The 27,999-nt window shown below is 46.1% G+C and overlaps 1 protein-coding gene across 7 annotated transcripts; it reads left to right on the forward strand.

Annotated features, from left to right (window-relative positions):
* Positions 1-27,925, forward strand: GMEB2 (glucocorticoid modulatory element binding protein 2). 7 transcript variants are annotated; one of them, XM_084854451.1, is made up of 11 exons: positions 1-163; positions 6,641-6,823; positions 13,239-13,336; positions 15,213-15,340; positions 17,192-17,295; positions 17,587-17,744; positions 18,648-18,686; positions 19,721-19,792; positions 21,630-21,767; positions 22,862-22,984; positions 25,945-27,925. In XM_084854451.1, exons 2-11 carry the CDS (start codon positions 6,693-6,695, stop codon positions 26,589-26,591), a joined length of 1,638 nt encoding a protein of 545 aa, XP_084710577.1. In that variant the 5' UTR covers positions 1-163; positions 6,641-6,692; the 3' UTR covers positions 26,592-27,925. The 7 variants fall into 7 exon arrangements, with proteins under 7 accessions (XP_084710577.1, XP_084710578.1, XP_084710579.1 ...); XM_084854452.1 differs by having other exon boundaries at positions 13,242-13,336; XM_084854453.1 differs by having other exon boundaries at positions 13,242-13,336; positions 15,218-15,340.
* The last annotated feature ends 74 nt before the right edge of the window (positions 27,926-27,999 follow it).

The raw sequence follows: 27,999 nt of genomic DNA on the forward strand, positions 1-27,999 counted from the left end.
AGACGACTGAGGCGGCGCGCGCGCCGGAGCCCCAGCTTCCCTCACACGCCGCCGAGACAGACTTTTCCCCCCTTCCCCAACGCCCCCCCGCGGCTCCCCCCGCCCCTCCCCCCCGCCGCCGTCGCTGGAACCTGAGCCCGCGCGTCGGACGGCAGCGGCTGAGGTAAGAGAGCTCCGGCGCCGCCGCGGGGCCTCCGCACGCACCCTCCGTCCGGCCAGTCAGCCGGCGGGTCCCTGCGGAGCGTCAGGACGTTACGGCAGCGGCGGAAAGACGGCGACGACGGCCGCTGCGCCGCGCCGCGCCGCGCCGTCTCCTCTCCCCTCCCCTCCCCTCCCTCGCGCTCGCGTTGCGCCTCCGCCCCTCCCCCCGCGCGTCCCTCACGATGTCAGGAGCGCTGGCCGGGCGGGCGGGCGCGCGCGCGCCCGAGCGCGGGGGAGAGCGCGCGGGCTCCCCCCTCCCCCCCCCTCGCGCGCGCGCGCCTGGAGGTCGGCCGAGCGCCGGCGTCGCGCGCCGCCGCCCTCCCTGCGCCAGCATGCCGCGGCACAGCCTGCCCCCGCCTCGCACGGCCCTGCCTCCCGCGGGCGTCTTCAGCGCGGGCTCGTCCCGTGCCGAGCCTCGCTGAGTTCAGATGAAAGCCCCCCCGCCCCACTTCGCATATTTAAAAGCTCGTATGCCCCCCCCTCCACACACACACACCGTTTTTCTTTTGTGGTTGCGGTGCTTAAGAAGGAGAGGTCTCCTGCCCCGAGGAGCCTACAGCATCCGGGCTGCCACAACAGAGGAAGGGGACACGGTTTTAAATCTCGTTTTCAAGCTGCCTTGAGTTTCTCGTGTTATTTTAAATCTCGGATTTAAAAATAATAACGCAGGAAGGTAGCGTCGGTTTATAAACCTAGCGGTTAAAAGACCATGCAGCAAACCTCAAAAGACTGGGCGAACAGGAAGATTTTGTTTGGCGGGTGCCGCTTCCTGTGCTCTGCCAACAGGTTTCCAGAGTTTCTGTGCAGGCGTCCCAGCCAGGACGTGCAGCGAGTATTCTGCACAATACTAAACTTGTGCCAAGTGCAATCCTGTGAATGTTTACTCTGAAATAAGTTCCGCTATGTTCAGTGGGTGTGGATAGGGCTGCTGCTTTGACAGCACAGCCCTAGGACATGGCTACTCAGAAGTAAGTTCCATGGAGCTCAGTGCGGCTTGCGCCCAGGTAAGTGGGTGTAGGATTTCAGCCTAAGAGTGCAATCCTATGCACACCTAATGGTGCTTCTAGACAGACCGCTCCTACTGCTGCCAATTAGAAGGCGTTGTGCAGCTATTCCGTCTTTTCTTTTTAACGGATTATCTGCAATAAGATAAAAGACAGAAAAAGTGGGAAAGCACAGGAAGGTTACAAGTTGAAGACAAGGTCATCGGGACCCCCCCCCCATAAAATTCTATGAAGGTGGGGGGTGCTGGCACCATAAAAGCCTTGTCTGGAAGCACCCTAAGACTCACTGATGTTTGTGGAACTTAATTCCTGGTAAACATGCATAGGATTGGGCTGTAAGAAATACACTGTGGTGTAGGCTTCTGTGGATCAGGGACCACTTCATGAGATGCATCATTTATGTGTAGCAGTTGTAGTGTTACTTCCACCCACATGCAGTGACTGTGTGGTTTCCCCCTGTATTAATTAGATTTATATCATGTTTTTAGAGAAACCTACCCCACTTTAAAACACAACTGAACTATCGCTTACATGCATCCCCCCCCCCCATTCCTAATGCATTAGTCTTCATCTTATGGCAGGGGTAATCAACCTGGTGTGCTCCAGATGCTTTGGACTACAGGTCGTATAAGTTCAAACAACATGGCCAATGGTCAGGAATTATAGGAAAGGAAAGGTTCCTCCTGTGCAAGCACTGAGTCATTGCTGACTCCTAGAGGGACGCCGCTTTCACTGGCGTTTTCATGGCAGACTGTAGCGGGGTGGTTTGCCATTGCCTTCCCCAGTCGTGACTACCTTTCCCCCAGCATGCTGGGTACTCATTTTACCGACCTCGGAAGGATGGAAGGCTGAGTCAACCAGAGCCAGCTACCTGGGACCCAGCTTCCGCTGGGATCAAACTCAGGTCGTGGGGAGAGTTTCGGTTGCAATACTGCCGCCTACCACTCTGCGCCACACGAGGAATTATAGAAACTAGTCCAAAACATCTGGAGGACACCAGGTTGCCAACCCCTGGCTTACGGTTATGGTCATGTATGCATGCAGTTCAGCATTGGCTGTGGAGGAATAGCCACAATTGCTTCTTGTTCAGATCAGATCTGTTGCATTACATGGAATTATCTTGCTGCCTGTAGCTTATTGCATGCAACGATATATGTGCAAGTGATGGGTGTTGCATTCTTGCAGTTTTCAATCCTGAGCATACAAACTTGAGAATAACCTGAACTCAGTGGGACTTGCTTCCAAGGAAAGATGCATAGGAACTGCTGCAAGGGGTCCAGGATCTTGGATCAAGCAGAGGAAATGATTGGTTGAAGATTGATCCAGTATTCCCTGTCCAAATCAGTTGACTCGGCAAATTGTTTGTGAAACTGGCATTTATTGCTCAACTTAGGTTGCAAGTGCTGCTGGCACTGTATATCTCTACTCAGTTAGCACTCATTTGAGCTTGAGGTGGTGAATCTTCAGCACTTCTAGATGTTGCATACAATATCTTCCCTGTTTAAAAGGCATCTCTTTTGGCTTGGTGCTGCATCTTGCCCGTGCTTCTGACTTTCTATACTTTCAGTGAGCGTTTTCCTTACATTTACAGGGGACAGGAACCTCTTATGGCTTGGGAGTACACATAGCTAAATGTTAAAGTTGGTAAACTGCCCTTTCCAGTGTACTTCTTGCATTTATTATGTGGTCCTTGCATATAAACATTAAGGCATACAAACACTGTCATCTACATGGCTACATAGAGATATGACATATTTTTTGAAAATCCCAGATTATACATGCGCCTGAAGTGTGATGCTTGCTGCTAGTAGAAGCCATAGTATAGTGGTAAAATACATGCATGCATACTCAGTTTCAGTCCTTGGGATCTCCAGATTTCTAATTATCAGTGCCTTAGAGAACCACTTCAAGTCAAAGTAGGTAATACTGGACCATGTAGTCTGATGGTCTGACTCTCTCTATAAGGCAGGGGCCTGCCTCCCAAATATTTGATGTTGCCCCTTAGGAGCTGGAGATATTTTTAGCACTGTTTAGACATTTTTTTTCTAGAGAGGTATCATTTTAGTCAACTTTCATCTTGTCTTGTACTCTATACCAGGTACTTTACCAGCTTTGGGTGACATGGAGGCTCTGTGCTTCTTCATTTATGCACCTCAGTCTGGAACTCTAAGAGCAATGATGCACACTGAATATCCTGGAACAATGCTATCTCATGATGTAGCATCGTTCCAGGACATCCTGGGGCATAAAAAATGGTGGAGCACCAGTGTATCCACTGACTCTAACTCAAAATTTGCCCCCAGTGACTCTGAGAACACAAAAGAGGTGAGGCGGTTTCTCGCACACCCCTTTCACCTCTGACACCCCCCCCCCATTCATGCCAAATCTTCTTGCTGTCAAAATTACTAGTGGTGGGCTGAACTTTCAAGAAAGCTGCAGTCATAAGGAAACCAGCGATTTTTCCCAGGTTGGTGGGGGATTGATTTAAACTTCTGTCCCAGAGCATCTTCTTGTTTTCCTGAACTGCATTCAGTTGTTTTGGACTCTTGTTGAAGGGAAAAAAGAGTGCAGTGAAGATGTTACTTCTTTGGCTTTTTAAATGTCTTCTTAAGATGCTGCAGCTTGTGCTAGTTGGAGTAGATGGCCTCTGCAGTGTGTATAGCAGATGCTAGGGCTCCCCTTCCCCCTGAGCAAAGCTTGCACTTCACTGGGTCTTGCAGAGAATTTTGCTGCTCCTCCATCAAATACAGAAGGACTTCTCTGTTTAGGATCCAGGTTACCAGCATTTAACTCTTCTAAGATGTGGGTTATCACAGTTGTAGCCAACATCCGCTTGTTTTAACAGGCTTTCCTGCTCTTTGGCACCGTGTCCTTTTGAAATTATGACACAGGAGATCTGCAACAGGGATCTCTTTTTTGAGTTTCTATGTTATATGTATGAGATACCTTTGCAGTTTTAGAATCCTATGCTAAAGTCTTGGTGGTGCTGAAATGAGGAGATTTTAGCGCATGCTCTGTTGCAGTTTGTGGTTTGTTTCCACTGTGACTAAATGCCCTATAAAAACTGGAGAATCTTCTGACATCTTGCCACACTGTTCCACTGCTTTTTCTTTTTCACATGAAGGAATACTTTAAAAATGAAAACTCTCCTGCAGTATTGAGTGATACATTCCACTCTGTCGTCTCAGGGCTTTACTGTCTCATTATCTCTTCATTCTGCTGATGGTGTGTACAGTGTACCAGGCATTGTTGTTGTTCAGTCGTTAAGTCGTGTCCGACTCTTCGTGACCCCATGGACCATAGCATGCCAGGCCTTCCTGTCCTCCGCTCTCTCCCGGAGTGTGCTCAAGTTCATATTCATTGCATCGGTGATGCTATATAGCCATCTCATCCTCTGCCGTCCCCTTCTCCTTTTGCCTTCAATCTTTCCCAGCATCAGGGTCTTTTCCAGGGAGTTTTCTCTTCGCATTAGGTGGCCAAAATATTTGAGCTTCAGCTTCAGTATCTGTCCTTCCAATGAGCACTCAGGGTTGATTTCCTTTAGGATGGACTGATTTGACCTCCTTGTAGTCCAGGGGACTCGTAAGAGTCTTCTCCAGCACCACAGTTCGAAATCATCAATTCTTCGGCGCTCAGCCTTCCTTACAGTCCAGCTCTCACAGCCATACGTTGCTACTGGGAAAACCATAGCTTTGATTATACGGACCTTTGTCGGCAAGGTGATGTCTCTGCTTCTTACTATGCTGTCTAGGTGTGCCATAGCTTTCCTCCCAAGGAGCAAGCGTCTTTTAATTTCATGGCTGCAGTCACTGTCTGTGGTGATCTTGGAGCCCAAGAAAGTAAAATCGGTCACTGCTTCCATTTCTTCCCCTTCCATATGCCAGGAAGTGATGGGGCCAGATGCCATGATCTTAGTTTTTTTAATGTTGCGTTTCAAACCAGCTTTTGCACTCTCCACTTTCACCCTCAACAAGAGGCTCTTGAGATCCTCTTTGCTTTCTGCCATTAGGGTGGTATCGTCTGCGTCTCTGAGGTTGTTGATAATTCTCCCGGCAGTCTTAATTCCGACCTGTGATTCATCAACCCAGCATTTCTCATGATGTACTCTGCATATAAGTTAAATAAGCAGAGCGACAATATGCAGCCTTGTCATACTCCTTTCCCAATTTTGAACCAATCGGTTGTTCCATGTCTGGTTCTTACTGTTGCTTCTTGACCCTCGTACAGGTTTCTCAGGAGACAGGTAAAGTGGTCTGGTACTCCCATCTCTTTACGAATTTGCCAGAGTTTGTTGTGATCCACACAATCAAAGGCTTTAGCGCAGTCAATGAAGCAGAAATAGACGTTTTTCTGGAATTCTCTTGCTTTCTCCATGATCCAGCGAATGTTGGCGATTTGATCTCTAGTTCTTCTGCCTCTCCGGTACCAGGCATAGCAGAGCTAAAGATTTATTTAACAAAGGAGAGGGAAGGTATCAAAATAACACACGCGCATGCGTGTACACACACACACAATATTAGGTAAGGTTAATAAAAGTAACCCCATGGACATTAATAACTGGGGAATACTAAGGCCAATGAAGTAGTTATTCCCCAGTCCAGTTTTTTCTGAGTTAACAGCAGGTGGGCAATTGAGCCTTCAGAGTCTCTCACCTGTGAGATGACTCACATGAGGTCCATGGCTGGAGACAGCTGCTGTCAGTCCTTGGTTGGTTAGCTGTTGGCTGAGATGCCTCTGGTGGTTCCCTGGGATGAAAAGCATTCCATTGCATGCATCCACCAGGGAGCTAAATTTACAGCGCTACATATAAGTTATCTGAGGGATCTGCTTACAAATCTTTATGGGCCTAGTACTTTCTCAAAGATGATCTTATTGTCTGAACAAGGCTTCTCAGATGTTATTCCATGTCATGATCATCACTGCTGTCCCTTAGACATGAGTAAAATTGTGTCCTTTTTGAAGTGCATATTACTTTTTCAAATTCAGTTCAAAATTCCCTACCAATAACTAAATGGACATATTTTTACAATGAGAAAATGACAACACTGCATCTGACTGGCTGACCTTTTAGCGGAGTGAGTTATTCATAGTTTTCAGGGGGCATAGGAAATTCCCTGATAAATTTAAAATTAGCAGTGCACCAAGCAGTTACAATAAAGCAATGCAAAATACCAGCAGCCACAGGAATAATTGTATGGGAAATGGTAATGGTGGGTTTGACCCCTTGTGCTGCTGGTTGATGTCCTTTGGCAGTGGCGGTGATGACAAATGTTTTGGCCCTTCCTCCTGTTGCTTGAAATCTATTGTGGTGAAGCTAAATAACCCTCATGTATAAAAAGTTTCTGATCCTTGTTACTTTTAGATGAAGGAAACCAAATGTTCTGCTGGCTAGATCAGCACCATGGCAACTCCTTCAATCTGTGCTTCCTCAACAGGACAGAGGCCTTTACCACATCATTGGTGCTTGCTGCTTTCACCTTTCTGAGGATGGCAACCCCAGATGTGAGTGTTCACATGGAGGAGGTGGTGGTGGTAACAACTCCAGACAATGTGGTTGATGGAAGCGGCATGGAGGAGGTGAAAACTGTTCTAGTCACCACCAATCTGTCCCAGCATGGGTAAGCAAAAAGGCTATCAGGTCCCTGGGATGGATAACTTTATGGTTGCAAGTGCTGTGGTACACACCCTCTGTCCATTTCACTGTAGTTTGGATGGACAGAACTCGGTTCAGAACCCATAAGTGCATTTTTAAAAAATACCCAGACAAGCTTCTATTAGAATAAACAGAGCTAGCTGCAACTGCTTTATTTATCACAGACTAAGGCTGCAGTCCTGTGCATGTTTAGTCAGAAAAAAGTCCAACAACTCCCAGCATTCCCCAGCCACCATGGCTCAATTTTTTTGTCTAACCTTGCATAGGATAATGCAGCCTAAGTTGGTTTTAATTGGAAGATAGAGCTTGAGCAGTCTTGTGTGCATCTAATGTTAAAAATGGAGGCAAACTGAAGGCCAACCCTGGCCATTTCCAGCAACCTGCATTTATCAGTGTGCAAGGAAAGCTCCAAGGTCAGAAGTATATGTTAGCACCAAGCTAGGGCTGTTGACAGCTGTATCCAAATCCAGCAGTGTAGTAGTATGTGTTCTCCAACCTCATCACTCCTTAGGAGTGGGAAGTGCAGCAAGTCAAAAGTTCTGCTTTCTTAGCCAGGCTCCTAGTCCTTATGACTAGGCCTGGTCAATGCAGAGGTTTCATACTGGGTGCCAATCACAGAGGATTCTCTTGACTTTCTCTTGTTTGAAGAGGGCTCTGAAGCCACAGTAGTTTACTGGGCTAAGCACCAAATTTAGGGCAAGGGGTTACCTGTTCAAACCTCAGAGTCCCTAACAGCATAGTAGCCATGATCATATAATCTGTATTTCTTACTACAGTTCTTTCCACACGGTTCCTTTGATTGGGATAGAAATAGTTTTCCCAGTGATCAGTAAAAACCATTTTAGGAACAGAAGCAAGCCACCTGCTTCATTGGTGCTTGTTTCTATATATTCTGTCTGCTTGATTAATCCTCCTGGGGAGAAACTTCAGAGTGACTTTCTTGCAAAATCTTAGCAGTGCTGCCACCCACGGGTTTTGTCATGGAAACAGCCCATACAAGCAGCTTTTTTACTGTAGGACTATGTGGATCTGTCTGAATAATTGCCCTCTTCTTCAAAGTGCCTATGCTAGAGGAAGCTGTTGTTGTTGTTTTAATTAAAGAAGCGGGGGGATATCATGAAGTAAAGATGGAGGAATGAGGTCTGAACTCAGCTTTGCAGCATGAATGTACTATTATGTCTGTATAATATTTCAAATGTTCTGCTATGAAACAGTTTGGTGACCTCTGCAGACAGAGCTAGTTAGAGGCAAGTTACATAGGGCAACCCCTTCATGGATCACTGCCTTGTTGTGGCGAAGGGGCTTGCGTAACTCAGTGAAGCCATAAGCTATGCCGTGCAGGGCCACCCAAGACGGACAGGTCATGGCAGAGAGTTCTGACAAAATGTGGTCCACTGGAGAAGGAAATGGCAACCCACTCCAGTATTCTTGCCAAGAAAACCCCATGGAACGTATCACAAGGCTAAAAGATATGACGCCGGAAGATGAGCCCCTCAGGTCGGAAGGTGTCCAATATGCTACTGGGGAAGAGCAGAGGGTATTTCCAAGTAGCGCCAGAAAGAGTGAAGCGGCTGGGCCAAACCCGAAAGGACACTCAGCTGTGGATGTGTCTGGTGGTGAAAAGAAAATCCGATGCTGTAAAGAACAATATTGTTTAGGAACCTGGAATGTCAGATCAATGAATCAAGGTAAGCTGGAGGTGGTCAAACATGAGATGGCAAGATTGAACATCGACATCTTGGGAATCAGCGAACTCAAATGGACAGGCATGGGCGAATTTAATTCAGGTGACCATCATATCTACTACTGTGGGCAAGAATCCCTTAGAAGAAATGGAGTAGCACTCATAGTCAACAAAAGGGTGGGAAAAGCAGTACTGGGGTACAATCTTAAAAATGATAGAATGATCTCAGTACGAATCCAAGGCAAACCATTCAACATCACAGTAATTCAAGTCTATGCCCCAACCACTGAGGCCGAAGAAGCTGAGGTTGATCGGTTCTATGAAGACCTACAACACCTTCTAGAACTAACACCAAAAAAAGATGTCCTCTTCATCATAGGGGATTGGAATGCTAAAGTAGGAAGTCAAGAAATCACCGGGATAACAGGCAGGCATGGCCTTGGTGTACAAAATGAAGCAGGACAAAAGCTAATAGAGTTTTGCCAAGAGAACATGCTGATCATAGCAAACACTCTTTTCCAACAGCACAAGAGGCGACTCTACACATGGACGTCACCAGATGGTCAATATCGAAATCAGATTGATTATGTCCTTTGCAGCCAAAGATGGAGAAGCTCCATACAGTCAGTAAAAACAAGACCTGGAGCTGACTGTGGCTCAGATCATGAGCTGCTTCTTGCAAAATTTCGGCTTAAATTGAAGAACGTCGGGAAAACCACTAAACCGTTCAGGTATGACCTAAATCATATCCCTGATGAATATACAGTGGAGGTGAGGAATAGATTTCAGGGATTAGATCTGATAGACAGAGTGCCTGAGGAACTATGGACGGAGGTCCGTAACATTGTTCAGGAGGCAGCAACGAAATCCATCCCAAAGAAAAAGAAATGCAAGAAAGCCAAGTGGCTGTCTGATGAGGCTTTACAAGTAGCTGAGGAAAGAAGGGAAGCGAAAAGCAAGGGAGAAAGGGGAAGATATACCTAACTGAATGCAGAGTTCCAGAGAATAGCAAGGAGAGACAAGAAGGCCTTCTTAAATGAACAATGCAAAGAAATCGAGGAAAACAACAGAATGGGAAAGACTAGAGATCTCTTCAAGAAAATTGGAGATCTCAAGGGAACGTTTTGTGCAATGACGGGCATGATAAAGGACAAAGAAGGCAGGGACCTAACAGAAGCATATGAGATTAAGAAGAAGTGGCAAGAATACACAGAAGAACTATACAGGAAAGATCTGAATGTCCCTGATAGCCATGATAGTGCGGTCACTGAACTTGAGCCGGACATCCTAGAGAGTGAAGTCAAGTGGGCCTTAGGAAGCATTAGTAACAACAAAGCTAGCGGAGATGACAGTATTCCAGCCGAGCTATTTAAAATCCTAAAAGATGATGCTGTTAAAGTGCTGCATTCAATATGCCAACAAATCTGGAACACTCAACAGTGGCCACAAGACTGGAAAAGGTCAGTTTACATTCCAATTCCAAAGAAGGGCAACGCCAAAGAGTGTTCAAACTACCGCACAATTGCGCTCATTTCACATGCCAGCAAGGTGATGCTCAAAATCCTACAAGCTAGGCTTCAGCAGTATGCGAACCGAGAACTACCGGAAGTACAATCTGGGTTTAGAAGAGGCAGAGGAACTAGAGATCAAATCGCCAACATTCGCTGCATCATGGAGAAAGCAAGAGAATTCCAGAAAAATGTCTATTTCTGCTTCATTGACTACGCTAAAGCCTTTGATTGTGTGGATCACAACAAACTGTGGCAAATTCTTAAAGTGATGGGAGTACCAGACCACCTTACCTGTCTCCTGAGAAACCTGTACGAGGGTCAAGAAGCAACAGTAAGAACCAGACATGGAACAACCGATTGGTTCAAAACTGGGAAAGGAGTACGACAAGGCTGCATATTGTCACCCTGCTTATTTAACTTATATGCAGAGTACATCATGAGAAATGCCGGGTTGAATGAATCAGAGGTCGGAATTAAGATTGCTGGGAGAATTATCAACAACCTCCGATATGCAGACGATACCACCCTAATGGCAGAAAGCAAAGAGGATCTCAAGAGCCTTTTGTTGAGGGTGAAAGTGGAGAGTGCAAAAGCTGGTTTGAAATGCAACATTAAAAAAACTAAGATCATGGCATCTGGCCCCATCACTTCCTGGCATATAGAAGGGGAAGAAATGGAAGAATTGACAGATTTTACTTTCTTGGGCTCCAAGATCACCGCAGACGGTGACTGTAGCCATGAAATTAAAAGACGCTTGCTCCTTGGGAGGAAAGCTATGGCAAACCTAGACAGCATAGTAAGAAGCAGAGACATCACCTTGCCGACAAAGGTCCGTCTAATCAAAGCTATGGTTTTCCCAGTAGTAATGTATGGCTGTGAGAGCTGGACTATAAGGAAGGCTGAGCGCCGAAGAATGGATGCTTTCGAACTGTGGTGCTGGAGAAGACTCTTACGAGTCCCCTGGACTGCAAGGAGGTCAAATCAGTCCATCCTAAAGGAAATCAACCCTGAGTGCTCATTGGAAGGACAGATACTGAAGCTGAAGCTCAAATATTTTGGCCACCTAATGCGAAGAGAAAACTCTCTGGAAAAGACCCTGATGCTGGGAAAGACTGAAGGCAAAAGGAGAAGGGGACGGCAGAGGATGAGATGGCTAGATAGCATCACCGATGCAATGAATATGAATTTAAGCACGCTCTGGGAGAGAGCGCAGGACAGGAAGGCCTGGCGTGCTATGGTCCATGGGGTCACGAAGAGTCGGACACGACTGAACAACAACAACAACATAGGGCAAGTCTGCTGTATGTGCATTGCTAGCAGATGAATGGGTAAATGGAGCTTCTGTACTAATGTAAGGGTTCACACTTTATGCAGCCAGCCAATTAAAGAAAACAGCTGCTTATCCTAAACACCTGCTCTTTTAAGGAGGCAAGACACTCTTGAGAAGGGAGCCCTACAGTGCTAGTGTCTGGATGCCTCTGGTGATGGACAGGTCTGGGTTAAAAAAAAGAAGGTTATGCAAAACTCATTGAATGCTTCCATATTTATTTATTTATTGTTTACAATATTTGTATACTGCTCCATATCTAAAACAGATTTCGGAGTGGTGAACACAAAAGATAACATAGTAAAGAAGTAATCATGCTTTTTTAAAAAACAGAATGCCAATAGAAACTGTGACTGGTCAATTAAGGAATGCCTTCTGGAACAGTGCTGTTTTCAGGAGGTGCCAGAAACAGCAGTGTTGGTGCCTGCCTGACCTCCAGGGGCAGGGAGTTCCAAAGAAAGGGGGCCACGACACTGAAGGCTCTTCTCCTTGTGGACTCCAATTGGGCCATAGGTCTATGTGGAACCACCAGGAGCAAGCCCTACGATTACCTCAGTGACCAGGCAGGTTGGTAAGGGACAAGGCGCTCTCTCAGGTATCCAGGTTCCAGGTTGTTTAGGGCTTTGTACACTAGTACTAAAACCTTAAACCTGGCCCGGTAGTAGATAGGCAGCCAGTGCAGTTTCCTCAGCAAAGGAGTTACATGCTGAAAAAGGGCAGCTCATGACAATAGCTGAGCTGCTACGTTCTGCACTAGCTCCAGCTTCCATACCAGCCTTAAGGGCAGCCCCACATAGAGCGCATTGCAATAATCCAATCTTCAGGTTACTAATGCCTGTACCACTGTGACCAAGCTACCCCTGTTCAGGAGAGGCTGTAGTTGGCAAACCAGCCAAAGCTGGTAAAAGGCACTCCGAGCCACCATGGCCACTTGGGCCTCCAGCGACAATGATGGATCTAGGAGTACCCCCAAACTACAGACCTGATCTTTCAGAGGGAGTGCAACCCCATCTAAAACAGGCAATGCGCCTATTGCCCGGACCCAGGAACCACTGACCCACAGGGCTCCCATCTTGCCAGGATTCAGTTTCAGTTTACTGGCCCTCATCCTGCCCATTACTGAGTTCAGGCACTGGTCAATGACTTGCACAGCCTCTCCTGATTCAGATGTCACCGGGAGATAGAGCTGTGTGTCATCAGCATACTGATGGCACTTGGCTCCAAATCCCCTAATGACCGGTCCCAGCGGCTTTATACAGATGTTAAATAACACTGGGGGCAAGATGGTACCCTGCAGAACCCCACAGCTCAATTGCCAAGGGGCTGAGGCATGGTCACCCAATATGAAGCTGCATTATCTAATCTACTACCTTCTATTCCGGTAGTGGCTTCTCCAGGGTCTCAGGCAGGGATCTTTCCTGGTCCTGCTGCCTGAGATCCTTTTAACTGGGGATGCCGGGGGCGGGGATTGAACCTGGGATGTTCTGCATGCTGGGCGTGTGCTTTTCCACTGAGCTTGGCCCATTCCTTCTCCCTTACATGCTGCTGTTCTCAAGAAAAGAACCGCCATCACAGAACCACTGTGAAAGGAAGGATGCTGAGCTGGATGGTCCACTAGTTAACTTGTGGCTGGCTGGGGAATGCTGGGAGTTGTAGGTCTTTTGTCTCTCTAAACAGGCATAGGATTGCACCCTTAAGTGAGTATATTTTGGCTTTTGCCAGTTGCTGGGGAACTTTCTGCATTTCTATGTATTATAGTTCAAAGAGCTGTGGAGTGACTGTCCAGATCAAGACTTACAATCAAATGAGCAGCTTCCCTATTTTTTGATAAACTGTTCTTGTCCATCTCTCTTACTAGCAGTGACCTAAATGAAGACACCCTAGAGACAGAAAATGCAGCTGCTGCAGCCGCTGCTGCTTTTACAGCCTCTGCACATCTAAAAGAAGCCCTTTTAGGTAAGCAAGGGGAATGACAGAGGCTGGTCTCTCTTTTGTATCACAGTCACTTGCATCAGCAAGTTGCATTGCCTGGGGTCAGGCGCAAAGAACTCTGCTGAAATGTTTACAGCTGTGCTGCCAACTCCTGGAATAAGCATTCTACAGAGTTGGGGTCACTGTAATTTGTCATTTGCCAAGAGAAAGGGGGGTTCAATAATTCAAGATATAAGACAACCAGAGTGTAGGAAGGGGTTTAGCAAGCAGATAATAATATTGTCGTTACTGGGCGCCATCCACCAATCCTTCTCCTGTGCATGCCCTGCTGAAACTGTTATTTATTTAAAATTATTTCCAGGCTGCCTTTAAGGGTAGAACCCTCCCAAGGCGGCGTACAAGATAAAAACCATATGGAATGGTTACAATAAAAGTTCCATAAAAACAGTGATAAGCAATCAATCAATCAATCAATCAAAATAGATATTACCATTAAAAGCCAGCAGGCTAAGACACTACAGGAAGGCCAGGGAAAACAGGTAAGTCTTCAGAGCTTTCCTGAAGACCTGAGATGAATAGGAGGCATTACTGTGGGGCTTGCTTAGGAGAAGCTCCAGGAAGATCATGCTCGTTATTATTACCCTGTAATAACATTCTTTTCATGATGCATAAGGTCATGAAAAGATCAAGACTATTCATGATGCATAAGATAAGACCATCCACTGGCAACATTCTTAAAGGCAAGGAGAAGGTTGATTCCATCCTTGAATTATTCCAAGCATCTCTGCCAGTTACGCCATAATAATATCGGTAGAGGAGGACAAGGGTCCTTGATTTGTCATCTCCCTTAGTATATTAGTCCCTCTGTTGTATGCATTGTTAGTGACAGAATAGTTTTTAATCCAAAAACCGGCTGCTTCCAAAACCCATGTGATTCTTGGAGCAAAATGCCACAGCTGGGATGCTGACATTATGTGCTCTGGAGGTCTTCATCTAGCCTTGGCAGTTTTGTGGTTTCCCTTCCTGTGAGTTGGGCACCAACTAGCTGAGCCAAAATGGGATTGGAAGTTGTTCTGTTTGCATAGGGGTAGGAGGCCTGCTGCTTGGAAGGCTACCTTCTAGAAACTGCCGGAAACAGACCTGCTTTGGGAGAGAGAAGTGGATTTCCTACAGCTGGGTGTATGTGTTGCCTGTGGAAATTCTCTCTTTATATTCGCATGAAAAGCCAATATATATTCTTCCTGGTGAGAAGACAGAGGGATGGTTGAACCACATGCTTTAACATGGGAAGAGAAAGGGGGAAGAGGTATAGAAACAAAGGGAAACAAAGATAACTGGTCAAGGCTGACCAGCAGCTGGGCACAACATTTGACTCTCATCCTTGCCCCATGCATGCAAAGCTATCAAATAGGTAAAATTAATTTGTAGCAGAGAATGCAGAGGCCCCTCTTTGGAAAAACCAATATGTGCCTTTAATTCAGGCATTGGTATACTGTGAGCCACTCTTCCTTAAAAAAGACATTGCATTCTTTTTGTAGGTTCCAATTTCTCCTTATAATTACCATTGCCTCTCTTTCCCTTTGATGTCTCCCCCATTTGGTGGAATTTAGACCTCAGTGCAAGTGCCTTTATCTTTTGCTTATGTTACTCTGTAAAGCATCATATACACTGATCGTGTTATATAAATAGTCTAATAATATTATTAATGTATGTTTTATGGAAGCAGTTGAGCTGGTAGCTCACTATTAAAAATTGACTGGTAATCACTTTTCAGCCTGACTGCAGGCTTTTGTTTCTGATTTGGGCCTTTTAAAACTTGTATTTAAATGTCTTCATTTGACAATCAGTAATCCATGGTTGTAACCTTTTAAAAAATCGCTTCTAATTCCTCTCCCTGAAGTGAAGATGGCCGAAGGAGATGACTGTGTGGAAGCAGAGATTGTTTATCCCATCACCTGTGGCGATAGCAAAGCCAACCTAATATGGCGGAAGTTTGTTTGCCCTGGCATCAATGTGAAATGTGTCCAGGTGAGATGGCTGCAGAATTATAGAAAATAAAACCTTTTGTATACAGGGCTGCGCATCTTCATCCACCGCAGTTTCTGGGAATCTGATATTCAACACATTCATGAAGCTCTCGGCATTCATTTCATTGTAACAAACACATTTGTTAGCCATCATGCTTGCTCAACAGCAGGCAGGAGGCATCTCCTCCCAAAAGTGTCTGGTGGGTTTCAGTTAAGGTTTTCCCTCCCTACGCAACTCAGCCACTGCACATCTTTACCTTTCTCCCTGCTTGCCTTTTACCAAAAATGTCATTGCAAGAAGTAGGAAGATAAAGAATCGGGACCGAAGAACTGTGATTTGCATAAGATTCCCCTTCTTTGATCATATGATGCATTATTTCTAAAGCACCTGATATATAAATGAAAATGCACAAGTCCCAGCCTGCAAGGTCACACTCTAAATAAAAAGGAATTGAGATAAAAAGGAAGAGAACTTGGAGGGAGAAGGAAAACATTGCACATGGCTGGGTGACATTAAAAGGAATATAAACAGAATTATACTTAAATACCTATAGGATAATTAATCAAAAATAATCAAGAGAATCAAAATTAGAAAATCATCAAGAAACACAAGAGAAAATGGTGAGTTTTTAATCACCTTCTCTTTAATATTTTCTTCAGCACAGTTTTTTTTTTATCGTTTTCTAATCATGCCTATCTGAGATAGATTACGATTATTCCCATTTTACAGATGGGCACCTATGGCTGAGAGTGGGCAACAAGCTGAATTCACAACTCATTGGTCCAGTCCAGCTCTCTGCCTTCTGGACCACTTGGGCTGTTTGTTTCTCCAGCTATTGAGATGAGAGGTTTGTCGGAAGGTGCATTGTTTCAGGCTTCTGTTTTGACTTGTAATGTGCATAATATGACCAATGGGGGTGAGCAGTAAGGGAGACCTTGTGGTGACTGCTGCTCACCCCCAGTGAGGACATCTTTGAACCTATCACTGATGCAGAAAGGGGGAAGAGGGAGCCCCGTGTGGTGCAGAGTGGTAAGGCGGCTGTAATGCAACCAAAACTCTTCCCCACGACCTGAGTTTGATCCCAGCAGAAGCTGGTTTTCAGGTGGCCGGCTCAGGTCAACTCAGCCCTCTATTCTTCCGAGGTCGGTAAAATGAGTACCCAGCTTGCTGGGGGAAAGGTAGTTAGGACTGGGGAAGGCAATGGCAAACCATCCCGCTATAGTCTGCCAGGAAAACGCTGAGGAAAAACGGTGTCCCTCTAGGGGTCAGTAATGACTTGGTGCTTGCACAAGAGGAACCTTTCCTTTCCTTTCCTGTTGTTTCTTTGCTGGATCTTAGTCAGGACCATGAAGCTGGAGAGGATGGAAGCAGCTTAGGCCTTTGCCTCTCCATCCTCTAAGCTTCCTTCCTGATTGCAGCCTGGTTAGTTTCAGAGATGTCCTAAAGCAAGGAGAGGGTGGTGGGGATTGCCTCAAACCCCTTCCAGTTCCATATTTATTCAGACGTTGTGGCGATGGGTTGGAGGGAGTGCTGTGGGGGGGGGGAGGTAAGAGCGAATGTTCTCTTCCCTCCTGCCTATCCCATCAGATGTCATGCAAGCCTCCCTCTCTGTAGTATGAGCGAACCTCCCACCACCACCACTTGCAACATGGCATCGGCTATAACAAGCGCAAGACTCTTTCCCTAGGCCCGCTCCATTCCACGAGAAACAGAGCCTGCAAAGGCCTAGACATGGAAGCCGTGACCTTCCTCTTACGTTGTCTGTTTCGCAATGGTACTTCTGCTGTACTACTGGCGGATGATGCTGTTGGCTTGCCTCTTCATCCCACACCCTGTCTCTCTTCCCTGTAGTATGACAACCACTTGATAAGTCCCAAGGAATTTGTCCACCTGGCTGGCAAGTCCACCTTGAAGGACTGGAAGAGGGCAATCCGGATGAATGGGATCATGCTAAGGTTAGCCTGTGCTAAAACATGAACATTGGACTGTTGTTACTTTTCAGGGAGTTCTGTTTTTATAATCACTGCATATGGGCATTCACATTCACTCTGTGTAATTTGTGTTATATATAATACCTCCAGTATTGAAGGCAGAATGCTGGGGAACACGAGTCAAAAAGTGCAATTATAGTCTTGTCCTGCTTGTTGGCTTCCCATAGGCATCTGGTTGGCCGCTCTGGGAACAGAATGCTGGTCTTGATAGGCCTTTGGTCTGATCCAGCACAGTTCTTCTTCTTATGTTCTTAGGAAGATCATGGATTCAGGCAAGCTAGATTTCTACGAGCACACAAAAGTTTGTTCCAATACCTGCCGAAGCACTAAAATTGACCTGACTGGAGCCAGAGTGTCTCTAACCAGCCAGACTTCAACAGAGTACATCCCTCTCACACCTGCCTCTGCAGATGGTACGTGGACTATGTTGTGCAGCTTTCAGGAGTTAAACCCTAATTTTTCAGGTTCTATTATAGTGGTGTATTATGACAGTTTTTTACTATAACTGCTTTTGGGAGCTGGCTGGGGGTGGGGATTCCTCCTCATCTGCTGATTCTCCCTCTCTGTTTCTGGCTTCTTCACATCAGAAGTTCAAATACTTGCTGGAGACAGACTGATGCCAGTTGAAGTAGACCAGCCTTCTCCAACCTGGCACCCTCCAGATGTGTTGGACTGCAACTCCCATCACTCCCAACCAACCAATAATTGGTTGGGGAACGCTGAAGTAGACTAGGCTAGACAGACAAATGGTCTGACTTCATATAAAGCAGTTTTGTGTTTTCATTCGCACAGTGATCTGTTCTTGCCAACTTTGGCAAGGGATCATAGCACAGTAGCACACATGCTTTGAATATATGAGATCCCAAGTTCTGTCCCTGGCATACATGCTGCGAAAGAACTCTCCTGGAGATGTTGGAGAGCTAGGTGGAATAGATAGTATTGGGCTAGGGTGGACCTTTGGTCTTTTACAGTATAAGGCAGTTATGTTCACAGTTCCTTCTTGATTCCAAGCATGGTGATCAACCGCACGCGGAGCATTGAACAACCCCCCCCCCCAATTATTAGGACTCAACTCTGGGCTACCCAGCATCCTGCCTGCACGTCAAGCAGTCATTGATATCCCCAGAAGACTAGAGAAATAAAGTCTAAGATGGGAAAGAAAACCCTTTCTGATCCCAGTGGGCCACAGCTGAGACAATGGAATGAAAATTGCAGGGTATCCTTCAGTTCTGTTTTGAACCTATTGAGATATTTTGCTTCTTTAACTGTTTGATTTCTGCAACTAAAATGTACCCCTTTTGTATCCCATGTTGCAGCTGCCTGCCACATTCATGGTGCTCTGAGAGAGTTGGCAGGTATGATTTCTTCTAACCTGTCTGCATAGTTCTCATGCCCCCACAAAGCAGTGTTGGGTGTCTGTTCTGGGAAACGCTGCAGTAGACTACTTTGCAAGGAGATCTCTTGACTCAAGGAGGATTTCTTCTTGAACCTTAGTTTCAGAAATACTCTAGCTTGGTTCATAATGTCCCAAGTAGAGGCAGCATGAGCATTCTATGCACTCAGTTCACATGGAGTTCCCTGGAGCCTGTTACTGCCCTTCAACTCATGCTGAGTGTAAAAGATTAACATAATGGATTTGCGTTATATTTGTGTTCCCCTTGAGCTTTAATTACTGCTGATGTTCTGTCCCTCCTATCAGCAATTCATCCCAATCAGTTGCTGGCTGGGTTCTGTGGCAGAACACCAGGATTTAGACTCCCCTTTAATTGGGCTTCCTTTCAAAACCAGCAACTGGTGACCAGCTAAATAATTTAGATCGTTTCATTTAAGGCTTCTCCTCTGAATTATTGATCATTTTTGACAGATGAGAATTTAAATGCAGCCAGGAAGACTTCTGGTCTTCCTGGCTTTGGTCCACGCACACAGTTAGCCAAAAGATCTCTTTCAAAAAGACATTTGAATTGCTTTTAGAGTTACAGTGAGTCCAATTTCCAAATCTAGGAAGAGTGTCTTTGGTTTCAATCTCCACTCAGCCATAAAACTCACTGGGTGATCTGATGCAGTTATGTTGTCTCAGCCTAACTGATGTCTTGGGGTTGTTGTGAGGGTAAAATGGAATAGCCTCCTAATACATCATGGTTTGTTATTCCAAGATTACTCATCATATAAATAAGCTACAAGCATAATGCTAAGATTTTGAGGTTCTTTATTGAAATCAGTGTTAGTTTAAGAAATGCTGGGAGAAGTGAGGAACGGCTCCTGTCTAGTGTTAATGACAGATTTGTAGAAATCAGAATGTCTATATAAGAAGAGCATGCAGTGAAGTGTTGCTATAGCTTGCCCTGCTTTTGTTGGCAAAAATGTGGTTTTTGTTTGCTTTTAATCACAGTAAATGGATCTCCTGCCACTATCACCATAGAAACATGTGAGGACTCCACCGACTGGACCACTGCTATTGGAGGTGATACTCGGAGAGAGTGCCTGTGGGTCTGCCCTCAGCCCACCACATAGTCTGTGTCTCCAATTCTATTCCGTATTGGCTCCCTAACCTGAAAGGCTTGTGAGAAAAAAGGATGCATGTATGTTGGAAGCTGCTTGGCATCGCGGTCTTTGTGTACATGGCCATAGCCCAATTGTAGAGCACCTGTCTGAAAGCTTGGAGAGCCTCTGCAAGTCAGTTTAGACCAGAGGTGGGGGATCTCAGGCCCAGGGGCCCAATCTGGCCCTCCTGGGATCCCAGTCCAGCCATTTGGGGTTCCCTAGAAAGCCATGCCCCTTCCTTTGGCCCCATGCCCTTTCTCCCAACCGCCGATTGTTCTGTGGTTTCCTGGCTTTTGTTAGGCCCCCCCCCCCCCATTATAAATGGTTGAAATGCCTCTCAAGGCTTAGCTAGTAGCAGCAAGAGCTTCAAGTTACAATATTTTTTCTATTTTGCCCCACCCTTTTTGCCTTTGGCTCCGGACCCTTTGCTTCAGCCCCGCTCACAACTTGGCTGAAAGAGGTTCAACACCCCTGATTCAGACTATATTGAACTAGATGGAGCAATGTTCTGACCCCAGTACTCCTGACAACCACTGCTTCTTGCCTTTTGGTATGTTGGTTGTTACATAAATAGCAAAACTGTTGTGTTTTTATTAGTCCAACTCTTGTTGATGAAGGATGCTGTGTAACCTGAAAGCTTGCATTCTCTTACACTAATAGAAGTTGGTTTAATAAAAGTTACCTCTTTACCCTTTTTGTCAGGTCGTGGTACTTTATTGTTAATTGTTTTTAGCTCTTTAAATTGTTTTAACTTCTATATGTTTTTATTTTGTTGTAAGTCACATTGAGTCCTTTTTTGTTGCAAAAGGCATCTAAGAATAATAATAATAATTATTATTATTATTATTATTCCCGTTCTGCACCTTTGAGGCCACATGCTCATGGCAGATGTTTTTGAAGTGGGTCATGTGATTAACATTTCCTGGAGTATACCATATCAGATTGCAGGAGAGTAATTGCATGATTGGCAGAAAAGCATTCAAACTCCCTGCACGTAGAGGTCAAGGAGAAAGGTTCTAGTTTAACCTTCTCCCTGACATTCTAGGTTTTTTTCTAAGGATTTGAGGGAGACATTCAAACACGATTCCCCCACCTTTTAAGGTGCTTCTAGATGGAGAGCTCCTAGTGCTACTAATTAGAAGGCAGTGTTCAACTATTCCATCTTTAATTCCTTAACAGATTTTCCTAAGAAAAACGATGGAAGAAGTGATGGAAAAACATGGGAGGGTTATGACTAGAAGATGATGTTTGGGTCCCCTGTATAATTCTGTGGACAAGACAGGGCAATTGCACCATAAAAGCCTAATCTGAAAGCACCCCATTTAGTCTGAAGTAGTTTAGTACAGGAACAGTTATATCACACAAAGAGCAGGTCACGTGGTAGAACTGCGAGGCTGCCATTTGACAAACAGTGTGGTGTAGTGGCTAGAGTGTTGGACTGGGAGTCGGGAGATCTGGGTTCTACTTCCCACTCGGCCATGGAAGCTCACTGGGTGACCCTGGGCCAGTCACAGACTCTAAGCCCTACCTACCTCTCAGGGTTGTTGTTGTGAGAATAAAATGGAGAGGTGGAGGATTATGTACGCCGCCTTGGGTTCCTTAAAGAGGGGAAAAAAGGCAGGATATAAATGATGATGATAATAATAATAAATAAACAAACATATGCCCTGTATCTAGAGTGGGAGTCTGGGCTATATCAGGCAGGCAGTTGCCCTGCCTTCTTGCAAATTTTTTAGGGCTCTCTCATTTTCCTTCAGATGATACGTTTACATTTTGGCGAGGTCTGAAGGAAGCAGGCATGTTGGAAGAAGTGATCCAGGAGTTCCATGTGGAGTTCATGGAGACCATGAAGGGCCTGCAGCAAAGGAGTCAGGATCCCCCATTACAGCTCAGTGGTAAGAACTGGATGGCACAGCGACTTTCCTTGCCATTAGATGGCTTCATATCTTTCTTTTTAAAAAAATACTAGTTCTACATCACATGCATTGCTAGTGCATCTTCTAAGAATAGCAGGCAATAAATGCTAGTGCTGGTAATGCTGGGAAGCCAGAAACCAGCAGCATGTTTTGTAGTCAGGCTACACTGAATTTGCTGAGCACTTTCTGACTTTTAATAAGCTGATGAATGAGGGCTCTACCTACAGTGATTACAGCTTTGTGTATTCTCTGCATCTGTAATTTGTGGCTCGTGCAGGACTTAGCATCCTGATATTCTCAGCTTTTACTTAAAAATAAAGGTGCTAGACCTCATAGTTCCAAAGCCCTGTATCATAGCTATACTTCGCCATCTGTCCATGCCCTTTCTTCTGTTTTCCTTCCCCCTTGTCATCCAGTCATTTGCCAAAACATTTCCAAATTCTTTCATAACATGGCTCTAGGATGCAACATTTAATGACAATGATGTAACGATGCAGATTTATTTAATTAGTGCAACTTATTCTGCGTGCAGAATTCAAATGGTTTGGGCGTAGTGTAGAAACAGCCTTTTGTATTGGAGGTACATCATAAAGCAGTACCTTACCATGTGGTACAGAAATGAAAGACAACTCCTTTTCTTTTATTACATGTTCACTGCTGACTGTGGAAGAAATAGCTTAAAATGACAAATGCAACATCAGAAATTATTTATATCATGCTATCAGTGCAGATGGCACTTTACAAAATACCAAAAATAAACCAGCTCCCTGCCCACAAAGAGCTTACAATCTAAGAGGAAATGCAGTTGCACTTACTTAGGCCGCAATCCTATACCGACTTACCTGGGAATAAGCCCCATTGAATGCAGTGATACTTACATCTGTATAGGAGTGCAGCGTTCATTTTACCTAGAGATGTGGAATTGGGGGGTTAAGTCATGATAAATTAAAATTCCAGCACTCTGACCTATATCCCCCTCTACCAGTAAGGAGGATAGAACTGATTGGAGAAATCACAACTACTTTTTTTCATTGTCAGCAATTAGGATTTGTGTGTTTTCCATTTTTTTCAAGATGCTGTCTTGCTCAACAATACAGTTCAGAACTTTGGCATGCTGGACCTGGTGAAGAAAGTTTTGGCCAGCCACAAGTGCCAAATGGACCGTTCCAGAGAGCAATACACACGAGATTTAGCAGGTACTACTCCTTAGTCCTATATGCAAGTGTTCCTTTGTCACAGGGGTGTCAAAGTTCTTTCAGCCCAAGGATAGAATTCAGTTTCAGAGAAGCTCTCAGGGGTCGCATTCCAGAAGTGGATGGGGCCAAAAGCACCAGCATGTTTAAACGTACTGTCCTTACTGACAGTAACTAAATCTTAGGAGAGCTATTTCCATATTTTAGAATGGAAGAAAAAACTGCGCAAAAGGTGGGAAACCACCAAACAATTGGGGTCAAAGGGGGTGGGACCCGGGGAAAGGGGTGTGGCCATCTGGGGACCCTGGACGGCTGGATTTGGCCCACAGGCCTGAGGTTCAACATCCCTGAATGCCAGTCCCCCTTCATAAGTGATTCTTTGGACATCTTCAAGGAACCTTTCCCAGATGATCAGTTGATAGTACAATGAATATGCAGTTGTTGCTCATTTGTGGCACTAGCTCCAGCTCTGTCCCGCAAATCCTGCCTAAGACGCAGTTGCACAAGTATCGCTAGCCCTGTCTGCCGGGTACCTCTGATATCATTGGTGGGAAGGGTACCTATGATGTCCAGAACGGTTCTTTCCCCTCCATTCCTGCACCATGATGCAACCCTCCCTCCAGTGCTTGGCCTGCAGAGAGGAGCCTTGCAGGGAACTCTTGACAGGACTTCCTCAGGCTTTGGCCTGAGACTTCCGTTCTAACAAGGAGCTACTCCAGACCCTACCTTGAGACTTGTCAGTTTCTGCTCCTGTGCACGCACAAGTCCCCTGTTGACAGTCTGTGTATTGTTGCTCTTGAGTGCTGAAGTGCACGTTTATTTATTTATTTCATTTCTATACTGCCCAATAGCCGAAGCTCTCTGGGCGGGTCACAAAAATTAAAACCAAAGTGCACACAATAAAACAATATAAAATATATAAAACATTAAAACCACAGTATAACAATACGACCAGAATAAAACCTAGCAGCAATGCAGGGATTTATAGATTTAAAACAAGCTAAAAGTCTAGAAAGTTAATATGCTAAAATGCCTGGGAAAATAAAAAGGTCTTCACCTGACGCCGGAAAGTATACAGTGTAGGTGCCAGGCGAACCTCACTAGGGAGCTCATTCCACAGCCAGGGTGCCACAGCAGAAAAAGCCCTCCTCCTAGTAGCCACTCGGCTCACTTCCTTTGGCAGGAGCTCACGGAGAAGGGCCGCTGAGGATGATCTTAAGGTCCAGGCAGGCACATATGGGAGGAGGCAATCCTTCAGATAGCCTGGTCCCAAGCCGTTAAGGGTTTTGAATGTTAATACCAACACTTTGAATCAGGCCTGGAAATGGACTGGCAGCCAGTGCAGCTGGAAAAGTACTGGCATAATATGAGCTCATTGGCCAGTCCCTGTTAACAGTCTTGCTGCCCGATTTTGGACCAGCTGAAGTTTCCAAACCGTTTTCAAAGGCAGCCCCATGTATAAGGCATTGCAGTAATCCAGACGAGAAGTTATCAGAGCATGGATAACTGTAGCTAGGCTGTCTTTGTCCAGATATGGGCATAGTTGGTATACCAGCCTCAGCTGATAAAAAGTGCTCCATGCCACTGAGTTCACCTGTACCTCAAGTGACAGTTCTTGGTCCAAGAGCACCCCCAAACTATGAACCTGATCTTTTAGTGCAAACCCCTCCAGTAAAGGTTGAATATCACCTAGCTGGGCAGATGAACCACCCAATAACAGTACCTCCGTCTTGTCTGGATTGAGTTTCAGTTTATTGGCCCTCATCCAGTCCATTACTGTGCCCAGGCACTGATTCAGAACAGCCACTGCCTCACCTGGGTTTGATGAAAAGAGAGGTAGAGCTGGATGTCATCGGCATATTGATAGCACCTCAGCCCACACCTCTGGAAAACCTCCCCCAGCAGTTGCATGTAGATGTTAAACAGCATGGGGGATAAAACAGAGCCCTGTGGAACCCCATGGCACAATTGCCATGGCACGGAGCAATAATCCCCCAGCACCACCTTCTGGAATCGGCCATCCAAGTGGGAGCGGAACCACTGCAGTGCAGTGCCTCCAGCTCCCAACCCAGACAACCTATCCAGAAGGATACCATGGTCAATGGTATCGAAAGCCGCTGAGAGGTCCAGGAGAATCGACAGGGTCGCGCTCCCCCTGTCCCTCTCCCAGCAAAGGTCATGCCACAGGGTGACCAAAGCAGTTTCTGTTCCAAAACCAGGCCTGAAGCCCGATTGAAATGGATCTAGATAATCCGTTTCATTCAAGAGTGCCTGGAGCTGTCCTGCAACCACCCGCTCAAGCGCCTTGCCCAGGAAGGGGATGTTGGCCACTGGCCTATAGTTGTTAACATCCTCTGGGTCCAGGTTAGGCTTTCTCAGGAGTGGTCTGATTACCGCCTCTTTTAAAGCGGTAAGAGGCAGTGTAATGTAGTGGTTAAGAGTGTTGGACTAGGACCAGGTAGACCCAGGGTCATGGCTGTGCGAGCCAGTCTCTGTCTCCCAGCCTAAACTACCTCACAGGATTGTTTTGAGGATAAAATGGGGGAAGAACCCTCAATGGAAGAAGGATGGGAAACAAATGTAATTAATAAATGAATTATATAAATTGCTTGGTTAAATTTGTAGAAAACCCGAAGCATGGAGACAGGTATGACTCTGGTTTAGACTTCCCATTTATCTAGCAATCAATTTCTACCCCAACTTGTGTAGCAAATCCTTCAGCTTTCTAGTTCTAGAAAAGGCAGCTGCTGACAGACGGGTTGTTCTTCTCTGTAGCTGCAGCAGCAGTACGTTCTACTTACATTTTTATTTTATCTTTTCACACCGAAGCCACCTTGTACACTGTATTTTGGAATGGCTATGCAGTTTAAGAGGAGGCAACCATTCCTACCTCTTGGCTGAATGAACTTACTGGTGGCCCTGCTTATCCACTGTTATCCCCCTCCCCCCCGGCTTTCTCCCAGCTCTGGAGCAGCAGTGCGATGAGCATCGGAAGAGAGCAAAGGAACTGAAGCACAAATCTCAGCATCTCAACAATGTGCTGATGACCCTGACACCGGTCTCCATTCCATCCCCTCTGAAACGGCCCAGGCTGACTAGAGCCACGTCGGGACCTCCTGCCATCACCTCCCAACTCCTGACTCAGTCGGCACAGTTTGCCCTGGCTCCAGGGATGCCAGTCACGCAACTGGCCAGCCTGCCTATAGGCAAAGTGCTCTCTGCTCTCCCAGCATCTACTCTGGGGAAGACCACAACGCAAGCTACTTCCATTGGCTCCCCAGCCTCCCCCCTGCTGGGTGGCTATACCGTTCTGGCGTCTGCGGGTTCCACTTTTCCTAATGCTGTTGAAATACACCCGGATGCCTCCAATCTCACAGTGCTGAGCACTGCAGCTATACAGGATGGCAGCACTGTGGTGAAAGTGGTGAGCCCTTTCCAGCTGCTCACCCTCCCAGGACTGGGCACTGCCATCCAGAACGTAACGCAAATGTCTCCAAGTGAGAGCACCATCATGACTGTACCGTCCAGCCTGGTTGAGGGCACCACAGCAACTGAAGAACGTACTACCATTGAGGTAACGACAGTAGCAGGTGAGCCTGCGCAGAAATGAAGCACTGACTTTGGCCCGCTTTCCGGGGTGTGCTCTGGGTTTACACAGCCATCCCTCTGATGAGAAGAAGAGGGCACTGGGAAAAGAGAAAGGGAGACAGGTTGGCTAATGGGAGAATAGTGAGGCTGGAACAATAGAAGGGAGAGAGGCAGAGAGAGCAAAGGGAGAACATTATTGAAAAGACAGGGAAAAGATCACTATTCCACTGGAACCATTAAAAGCTACAATCTTTCCATCCTCGGCTTGTTACCCATCTCTAGCTGCCTCAGCTGGAACAAAGAGTGTGTAGAGATGGGGGAAGGCAAAGCAGGTTGCCAAGAATAAAATAATAAAAAGAACAAGGAAAAGCAAACGATGAGCCAGACAGCCAGGTGTAGCTCTAGAAATTACAGTCCAAGCAGCCAGAAGGGCATTTCCTGGGTTCAGGCATGACTCAGGCTGTTGGGTGTACATGCTGTGTCACATGCGTGGCTGGTGGCTTCCCTGCCATATAGGAGAGCAGGTGAGAAAAGCGGCCGCCTCTGCCAGCTGGGCCTGGACGAAATGCATAGGAATGGTGGCAGAAGCGTTCCTTTGCATTGCAAAACACACATGGGAGGTAAAACAGCCTGGAAGCCAAGGAAAATCCTCTGATCAGGGTGGGGTGCTTGGAAGAGGGACTGATTATCACTCAGTCCCAAATGCAGCGGTAGGCAGACCCGATCTGTTGATATTACAGCCTGTGGTAAACTGACAATCTGAGTCTCAGGAGGTTAGTCATTAAGGAGGAGGGTTTGCATGCAGGACTGTCAGAAACCCATCCAGAGAAAAGCCCATAGCCTCATGATTAAGGGCCTCTTCCTTTACTTCATTCAAACACACATACACACACAACCCCACACCTTCTAGCCCTTCCCGTTGTGAGGATAGTGCACAGAGGTTACCATTCTGCTAAATGCTGAATGCCTGAGCTTCTTCCATGTCAGTGGAGGGCTGCCTCTTTCTCTGCTCATGCTGTCATCTGCCATGGCCAGTGGGCCTTACCTGCTGTGCAGCAGTACCTCAGGCTGCCATATCATGTTTGAAAAGCTTGTTTGGGCTGCGAAAGAGTTGTAATGTTAAGGAGGAGAGAGAAGATGCCGCTCCTGAGCTTTCTTTAGATTGTTCAGCTGGCTTGAGGGACTTGATAACTGATTATTTAAAAAACAAAACAAATGAAGAGGTGCTTGTGAGAGGGAAACAACTCCTGCTGTCAGAGGCTGCAAGGCATCGGATTCTTGCAGTATGAGTTTGTCTGTCAATAGCAGTGAAAGCAGGTCTCTTGAATAACCTATTAAAATATTTTTGAAAGCATGCCTTGTGGCTGAGTGGCTCTCTTTCTGTTGCACTTACAGTTGGGATGCTTCTAGACAGAGGGATCCTAGTGCTA

This window comes from Heloderma suspectum, chromosome 4, assembly GCF_057233095.1.
Source record: "Heloderma suspectum isolate Gila_16-S chromosome 4, 16-S_ref, whole genome shotgun sequence".
Taxonomy (NCBI): Eukaryota; Metazoa; Chordata; class Lepidosauria; order Squamata; family Helodermatidae; genus Heloderma; species Heloderma suspectum.

What these genes read in the sequence shown, in the direction of transcription:
- GMEB2 (XM_084854447.1), top strand. Translation starts at nt 6,582, where the DNA reads ATGTTCTGCTGGCTAGATCAGCACCATGGCAACTCCTTCAATCTGTGC. An exon ending in ATGAATGGGATCATGCTAAG is followed by an intron (nt 17,296 to 17,586) that starts GTTAGCCTGTGC and finishes TTATGTTCTTAG; the next exon opens with GAAGATCATGGATTCAGGCA. An exon ending in TGCTCTGAGAGAGTTGGCAG is followed by an intron (nt 18,687 to 19,720) that starts GTATGATTTCTT and finishes TTTTAATCACAG; the next exon opens with TAAATGGATCTCCTGCCACT.